General features: G+C 48.5%; 1 protein-coding gene across 1 annotated transcript; it reads right to left on the reverse strand.

The window, feature by feature from the left end:
• Nucleotides 1-6385: 6385 nt before the first annotated feature.
• Nucleotides 6386-8272, reverse strand: LOC125538877 (BTB/POZ domain-containing protein At2g24240-like). Its single transcript, XM_048702187.1, has one exon. It carries the CDS (start codon nt 7977-7979, stop codon nt 6630-6632), a length of 1350 nt encoding a protein of 449 aa, XP_048558144.1. The 5' UTR covers nt 7980-8272; the 3' UTR covers nt 6386-6629.
• Nucleotides 8273-8787: the final 515 nt, after the last annotated feature.

The raw sequence follows: 8787 nt of genomic DNA on the forward strand, positions 1-8787 counted from the left end.
GTCGCCCTCGCCCCCCTCTTTGAGGCAGCCGCCCGCTGCTCATCTTGGTGGCGTCAGGCGCGGCCGTACCCACCATGGCATCGGCGTGGCCCTCCCTGCAAGGAGCGGCGCCTCCTTGGTACGATCGCGACGCTGATTCAGCCGGATCGGCGGGGGTTAGTAGGCTCACAGGCTGGCGTTTCCTCGGATGCATCGATGTTCTAATCATGATGGCATGACCATAGATCGTATGAGTCTAGAAGACTTTGGGGCGGCTCATCTGCGTGGATGGTTGTGGCTGGGCACACAATCCATTAATAAGCCTTCAAATTTTCACACAGAAGGTCCCCTCCTTTTCCTTTTTGCATTTTTTTCTTTTTATTTTTTTTAGATTGCTTGCGTTGGCAAATGGAAGAAAGACTCAGAATCCTAGATTTCTACTTTCTATCAGAAGCTTGTAACTGATCTGTAAGCTCACCAGCCAAGCTGTCCATTTGGATTTCAGTAGATATATGGAGTATATTTACTCACATTGTCCACGACTTGTTTGAAGAAATTTCTCTTCTGATTTGGTATTGCATTGCTGAGCACTTACTATGAATTACATGCAGCATGTGTATGTTCTATAGCTTCTATTGTACAGTTTTCCTTCTTTTTTTTCAGGTTGTCCAGATGAGCACTGGCCACTGGGAAATGGCAACTTGGTTGAACTGAATCAGCTCTAATCTCCTAAATTTGTGTATTTATCTTAAAAAACACTGCAGTGCTACCTCCCCGTAGTAATAAATAAGTATATTATGAAGCTCATATGTGATTATTACTATTATTTTTGCACGTTCAATCAATTCCACTGATAAATCATTTATGCATTTTTAGAACAAGCATCAAGCATCATGTGGCATTATAGTCATTGGTGAAGATTGACAATGCACTCAAATACAAGACTTATGATGGTGTTTGGTGACTGATAAAGATGATTGGAAAGGTGCTTTCCAAGCATAAGGTGAATCTTCTATATTTCACTTTTTAATATAATTTGGCTGGTACGATGTATATTTTCTAAAAACTATATCGCCATTGTGGGTTATCTGACTAAAATTACATTTTCTGCTTGGCACTGATTCATATATATTAATATGGGCAAAGGAAATTCACAATAATTTATGTCAGTGAAAGACTTCTAAAACCAGTGAAGTGTCTTAGCAAGGATGACACGCCGTTGTGCCTCTCGGCCTGAACAATATAGCTCATTTAGTTCATCGCCACAACTGGCTACACGGCATGACGGAGCAGCTCCACATGTCCTGCGAGGACACGGAGTCAGCGTTGCACGGCCGCCGTAGGTGAGAGATCGTGCCATCGTGTCGCATGACCCCCGTCGGCTCTAGACTGGTTTGTTTGTTTCTCTCCTTTAGATGTGCAATTAGGAACGGAAAAGCCGGTTTGCCGCCAATTCATAGAAAAGGAATAGCCGGTTTTCAAACAAAGGAAGGGTGTTGGCTGGTAATTGGGACTAGGGCATTGAGATTGAAATTAACATGTGTCGTGAATCGACGAGGGTCTCACGGGTGGAACATACGAACCGGGCACGTAATTTTTTTCCATGAGAGAGGAGGAATAATGTGAGAGAGGAGGAATAATGTGAGAGATGAAGATGCATCTGTGGCTCGAGGGCTACTATTGCTTGCGAAAGCAGTGGCAGGGAGCAACCGATGGAGAAGGAGAGGCTAGGAAGGAAGAAGAGAAAGTAGCACACGATTAGGATGGGTGGCTGTGCATGGGCTATTGTGTTGTGTGCCTGCGGCCAAGCCAATTGGGAGAGAGGAAACCACCGCAGAGATAGAGGAAAGTAGCAGTCCATGCATGTTGCTCAGCATCAGGGTAAGGTGGGTAGTTTCTGCCGCTATGTCGCCGCATCGGACGACTGGGAGCAGGGAAGAAAAATTAAAGGAGAAAATATCATAGCGGAAGAGACTGGGCCCAAAAAGGGGCAAGTTCATCCCAAACTCGTTTTTGATGTTTCTGGGTCACCTCTCCGTCCATACACCGAACTAGGAACTCGCAATTGTTTCCTGTTATTGAACTAGACATAATCAGTCTATTTAAAACTGGTACAGAACCATGCATATTTTTGAGTTGATACAAAAAGACCAATGGTTTCTTTTTTGCATTATTGCCGTCCAGAGTGTAAGAGTTTCAGCCAAAACAAGTTTATGCCTAACATTTAGTTAGTAATGACTGAAATCTGTTTTCAGATTTAAGCAATGAGGATGTTAGAACTAAATTATAGTTCCAGCATGAAATTAGGTAATTTCTTGTAGATAATCATAGTGGTATATTTTGTTGTGTTCGGTTTACAAGAATTAAAAATATAGAGATACTGTTGAGAAAACAAGAAGTTAAGTGGATTCATGGTTGACAAGCAAAGTTATTTTGGAGAAAGTTCCGTAGTAATGTTTACGAGCATTTAGCATGTGTGTCATGCTTGTTTTCAGTGGAATATTACATGATATGGTTCTATAGGTTTTGGAGCTTCTACTGGTGTGGGTAGTTATTTGCTTAATGGTGTAACTTAAGCCAACTGCATAATGACCTTAATATGGTTTCGCCATTGTTTTTTATCCCGTTGTGCTTGCATGTTCAATCTTGTTATTATTGCATCTTGTGTTCTACTCTGATAGGTCATGTTTGTTTGTAGGGTGACAGTTTATACATCTAGGGAACCAGGGCAATTTGGACATGTGATATTTCCTCGAGTAAGCAAACTTCTTTTGTATGGCCCAACATGATGACCAACACCCATCTGGTTTTATATGGTGCCATTTTTGTTGTATACAACAAGCAACTATTCATTTTGTGTGCCTTGCAACAACATCATAATCTCATTAAACCTGCAATAGATCACACATTCAGTACATTTCAATTTCTAATTAGTCTAGACCGTGAAGTATCTGTTTTTTTTTAACATAACAGGGTTATCTGATCATATAATCTGTCACAAGTAGTAAGGGTGGGTAGATGAGAAAATTTTCCCAGATGGCAAGATATCTATACAAATTATGGAACTTGAATCTGAACATTGGAGAAGTGGACAGTGGACGAGACTACCACCGTTATATATAATTATAGTGATATTCAAAGCTATTTTTTTGTCTTAATGTAAAGTTTATCGCAGACAGACATCCACCCAGAAACACACACATGAGACATGACACACACACTTCCTTTTGGATTTGCCGGTTCTATGTTACCTCAAGAGCACAAAACTTGAGTAATTATAGCAAAACAATTCAAGGATGAGACTACGAACCAACCTGTGGGTGGATGCTTAGAGGTACTGTGGTATCTCCAGCCCATCAGGGTTCAAATCCTGGTGCTCGCATTTATTCCTGGATTTATTTCAAGATTTCTGGTTATGTGCATTCAGTGGGAGGAGACGTTCCTGTCGACGACGAGGTGCCTACGGACTTCGTAAATTTCAAAATGATATGCCGGCTTAGTCTTTCGGAGGTGCTCATAGGGGTAGGGTGTGTGTATGTGCGTTCATAGGGGTAAGTGTGTGCGCGTGTATATGAGCGCTTGTGTTTGTACTGATGTTCAAAAAAAAATTGAAGGACGAGACTACTGGACAGTGCAAAATACCTCTTTATTCTCATATAAAGGACACATATTCCTTGCGACTGTCTTTTCATATACCATGGTATGTTCCTATTTGCCAAAGAGTTGGCAAGGTACTGGCCCAAAATCAAGTGCATTATGAGCACCCCTATTCCTAGCTGCTAATCTGGATCTTAATAATTAATGTCCATACCTTGTTAGACCAAAATAAGCAATACTTCCATTGATAGACTAAACGACTCATGACATGTGGACTAATGGACATGTCTTTTAATCCAAGGCATGGAGAACTCGGTACATATCGAGGAAGAGGAACATAATGCCGGAGGAAGGCAATAACAAGTATCAGCTCAAGGAGTTCTTGATGGAGACGATTGGCCAGATCTTACTTGTAGTTTTTTTTGTGGGAAAGTCTTTGACTCCACATTGTTGGGCTAAGTTATGTTCGCATCTCCGTTTTGGATTAAATCAATTGAACCTACTGAAAAAAAATCCTTTAGGAGTGTGATATTAGTAGGCGCGATAAGAACGATGATGGGATGCTCACTGGAGATGAGGTCAAAAAGCTGAATACGCCAATGATGCATAGATATATGTATGAATTGTACATGTACACACAAAACATACTATGACAAGTATCTCATGCCAAGCTTTAGTTTCGGTAACAGGTTTTGTTGCCCGTAGCAACGCATGGCCATTTAACTAGGTGTAATCCAAAATAAATAAATTAAGCCCGTAGCAACGCACGGACGTTCTACTAGTTTCTATAGGATAGGATTTGCATAGGAAAATTTTCTTTAAGGTCCTTTGGTTTGTAGGAATGGATTCCTATTCTTATATAGAATAGGAATCAATCCTTCACATTTTGAAGGAAAAAAATTTTTTAGCTAAGACTTAATGGAAAAATTCCTATCATATGCATCAAATGACATCTTTTTCTCTATAGAAATTAAGATGCATGTCATCTCATTTTCTATGATTTTCTTATTCTTACAACATTTCTATTCTATGAACCAAAGGAGGCCTAAAAAGCAAAAGCTCGCCCACCTGCACATACATGCTCTCTCGAGCAGAGCTAAGTAAAGCGCAAATGAAAGATTACAGACACTGCTGCTTGGAACAGAGCCTGTGACTGCCTCTGAAGAGCACAGCAGAAACCAGGTCGTAGTTTGGATCTGTTTCTAAACTTTTTAAAAACGAGTAAAACTAACATATTTTGTTATTTTTTTTAAGAAAGAAACACGTGACAGAATGTGTATGTGAAACAGATAGGGGCACCGTTCCAATTCGGCATTGAATATTGTGGCCGACATTGCTGAGCACTAAACAGGACAGCCAAATCTGTCCTCGAGTGAGTCACCAATTCTAAAATGCAGGCCCAAGCACGGCTCAGATGGATATGATAGTACGGCGTACGGGGCTTCCTAATTAAGTGCAGCGAAAGATATCCTTTAGCATTCACAAAACATACTTTGCTGAGAATCAACCTTGTGATGATTTTGACAGGACAACGCCTGATGCCGACAACAGATGTTCCGACGAGAAGAATTAGAAGGGCAAGAAAAATCTACTGGTGATGGCATGCGTAGCATCTCTTGGCAAACCCTTTAAAACGTACGAAATTGTAAAATAACCGTTGATTTACAGTTTTAGATGAAAAAAGTAACCTGAATAGAACTCGTAAACGACTCCCACCTGTAAAAAATTTAAGAGGCGCGAAAAACATCCTGCCCAAACCTATGAAAACAAGGATTTTGGGGCCAACCCGAGGGTGCCCTGTATATGCGAAAGATCATTGGCCGGAGTCCAACTGCCATCGAAATCTTCATGGCTCGCTCCCGACCGCCGCCCCGTTCGTCCCTGGCCGCCGCCCTGCTCATCCGGGAAGCCGCCCCACCCATTCGGGCCGCCGCCCGTCCGTCCCCGGCCGCCGGAGGTAGGGTATGAGGAGGTGGAGGCACTCGAGCTGGAGAGACCAGAGCTCTGCGCTGCGGCAGGAAGGGAGCGGAAGAGGAGATGAGCGGCGTCGCGGTCGGAGGAGAAGACAGAGAGGTTGTCGGGGACGGCGAGTGGAGACCGGCGACGAGAGCATCAATCTCCGTGACGGTTGGCGTGGAGATGTTGGGGCCCGTGCGGAAGCGGATCACGGCGAACCGTGGGGCTGATTGCGGTTGGCGGTGGCTCTGCTGGTGGTGCGAGCGGCAGTGGGGGTGGAGAACCCCAGTCCGGCGGGCAGAAGGGGCGGCAGTGATTGGATTGACGCATGGAGGCGATGGGGCGCGTCGAGAGAGGCACGGTGGGGCGGCGGCGCATCGAGGGAGGATTGGTGGCGGGGGTGCGGTGCGTCGAGGAAGGCGAGGTGGCAGGTATATTTAGAGAATATTCTTTTTTACGGGTTGATTATACGAGGATCTGTTCGACTGCAGCTAAATCGGTCCTTAAAATACGTTTTTCTCGGTCCTTATAACGGCTTTAAGCGTTCGTGTTATAAGGGGTCTGTTAGAGATGTTGTGATGCCCGTATGTACTCTCTCTGGTCCTTTTTTACTTTGCATATAAGAATTATCTGAAGTCAGACTTCATAAAGTTTGACCATATTTATATGAAAAATATCAACATTTACATGCTAAAGTTGTACAATATAAAAATTAAAGTCATGACACATCTATTAATATTGATTCCATATTATGAGTGTTGGTATTATTTTCTATAAAAATGGTCAAACTTTACAAGGCTTGATCTTAGACAAATGTTATATGCGACCTAAAAAGGACCGGGGGAGGGAGTACTGGTCGAAAATTTCTCTTTTCTGGGTTAGAAACCAAAGCTTGCGTACACTCTACCACTCCAGTTAAGATTGATCGAAAGCTACAGTGTACTGTGATGAGTAATCATCATCATCAGTTAGGTGCAACCATTCCTTCTGAATACTACTGTAGTAGTATCTCTTTTCTTCTGTTGAGTGAGCGCAACAAGTGCAGTACGACTCAAGTCACGGCGAGCTGAGCAGAGCAACGCGGAGCAGACTGGCGGTCAGATGATCGGCGGCGTCGGCGTCTCCCAGACGTCGAACACGTTCTCCTCGTTGTGCAGGGCGAAGAGGCGGTCGCCTCCGATGGAGAAGTCGCAGATGGCGCCGCCGTAGCTCCGCCTCAGCGTCGACGTCAGCACGTGCTCGGGCCCGCTGAACACGGAGATGCTGTCGTTCATCGACGAGAAGAGCTGCCCGCCGTGCGTCGCCAGCTTCGGGTAGCAGCTCTCCTCGCCGGGCGCCTTCCGGTTCATCAGCTTGCTCCGGGAGCTCCACCGCACGGCGCCGGCGTTGCTCCTCAGGTCCAGGAACCCGAGGTCGTCGTACTGGTTGATGACGCACACGGACCGCTCGTCCTCCATGGCGATGGCGTGGAGCACGCGCTTCTCCTCCAGCGACGCGGCCGTGCCGGCGTCGGACCACGACCAGGCCACGCTCTTGTCCCGGAAATCCAGCAGGCCGATGGAACAGTTGTCCGTCTTCGGGAACAGCGTGGCCACCATGAGCGCGTTGGTGGCGTCCAGCCACTGGAGCCTGTCGGCGTCGCCCAGGGCGCAGCCGGGGGGCTCGTAGAAGAAGTCGGCCTGCTCGCCGGTGGCGCTGTCCCAGACGCCGACGCCGTACTCGTTGAGGCGGCCCTTGCAGCTGGCGAAGATCCTCGAGTCCCTGTCGAACGCCAGCGCGCCGGCGGTGAAGGACTTGGCCTGGCGGTCGTGCTGGACGCGGAAGCGGTGGCGGAGGTCCCCGGAGACGGCGGAGAAGGCGGCCATCCCGCCGTCGCACTTGCCGAGCCGCTCGCGCGCGGCGATGAGGAGCGTGGACGCGTCGAGGTAGGCGACGTCGTTGACCTGCGAGTGGTCGAGCGAGACCGGGCGGCGCTCGTCGAGCATCCAGTTGTAGACGTGCACGGCGCCCCCGTGCGCGACGCAGCAGCCGCCGTCGGGCGCGGCGCGGACGGCCGTGCCGTCCCCGGGGGCGCGGCCGGGCACGGAGGACGCGAGGCGCAGGCGGTCGCCGTCGAAGCTCCCCCAGCGCGCGGCGCGGACGTGGTCGAGGAGGCCGTAGTAGAGCGCCTCCCGGTAGAGCAGCTTCTCCGGGAGGTGCGGCGGGACGTGGAGGCTGCCCGTGCGGAGCAGGTCGAGCAGCACCGCGAAGCACGCCGGGTTGCGGTCGATGAAGTACTCGGCGGCCGCGTCCTCCCCTCCGGCGCAAGGCACGTTCCAGGAGGCGTCGAGCAGCGCGCCGAGCATGGAGTCGCGGCCGGCGTTGGCGAGCGTGGTGGTGGTGGTTTCAAACGCCTGCCCGCCCACGTTGAAGCGCACGCGGCCGCCTCGTCCCGGCCTCGCCGCCATCGAGCCGCCCGACCGACCGGGCCGATCACCGCGCCATTCGCTCTCCCCCAATCAACCTCGATCGGATCGATCCCGCCGGCGAGAAGAGAATCGAGTGGGGAATCGTGTCGCGGAGTTGGGGGGTTGGGTGGGGGGAGCGGATTGGGAGACTAGTTATGCGTAGTCTACGCGGCCTTGATTCGCTGCTGTTGTTTTTTGTCGTGGCGGAACGGACGGAGGGGAGGGGGCAAGAGATGGTGCTGCTTGCTTTGGCGTGACGACTGACTACGGCGTTCATACTAACGGATGACAAGTCACAAGTCTCCGCTTCTCTCCGGAGTGGAATTTTTTGCTCCTGCCTGAATCTAATGCAATCGTACATTACATGCCTGTCTTGTCGAACGCGCAACCTTTTCATCAATCAGAAAGGAAAAATAAACTGTGGAGAAACTTGTAGTCAATGTACGGTATTGATATTTGATAATCTAAGCAAGAGGATGTGAGGAGAAGTCGCCGCGCAGTCGTGGGTTCGAGGCAACGCCACCACGTACTCGGCCCGACCTGAGCTGAGCAGCCGTTAGGCTTAGACCGGCGCACGTTGGGACGGTACAACACCACCACGTGCTGGGCTCGACCCGAGCACCAGTAGGCGCAACTGCCCAAACGTTGGCGAGTACCGACCTGACATGGGCGAGCATCTCCAACTCTGCTGGGAGAATTCAGCAGGACGACTCTGCCAGATCCAATCATCGCAATCGCACGGCCGGCGCGGAATCTTCCTGCCTGCCTCTGTTTTTTTGCTTACTTTCTGCTGGCCTATTTCCCCTCT

The sequence above is a fragment of the Triticum urartu genome, chromosome 2 (genome assembly GCF_003073215.2).
Source record: "Triticum urartu cultivar G1812 chromosome 2, Tu2.1, whole genome shotgun sequence".
Lineage (NCBI taxonomy): Eukaryota > Viridiplantae > Streptophyta > Magnoliopsida > Poales > Poaceae > Triticum > Triticum urartu.

Coding starts and splice junctions, on each gene's coding strand:
- LOC125538877 (XM_048702187.1), bottom strand. CDS start 7,979: ATGGCGGCGAGGCCGGGACGAGGCGGCCGCGTGCGCTTCAACGTGGGC.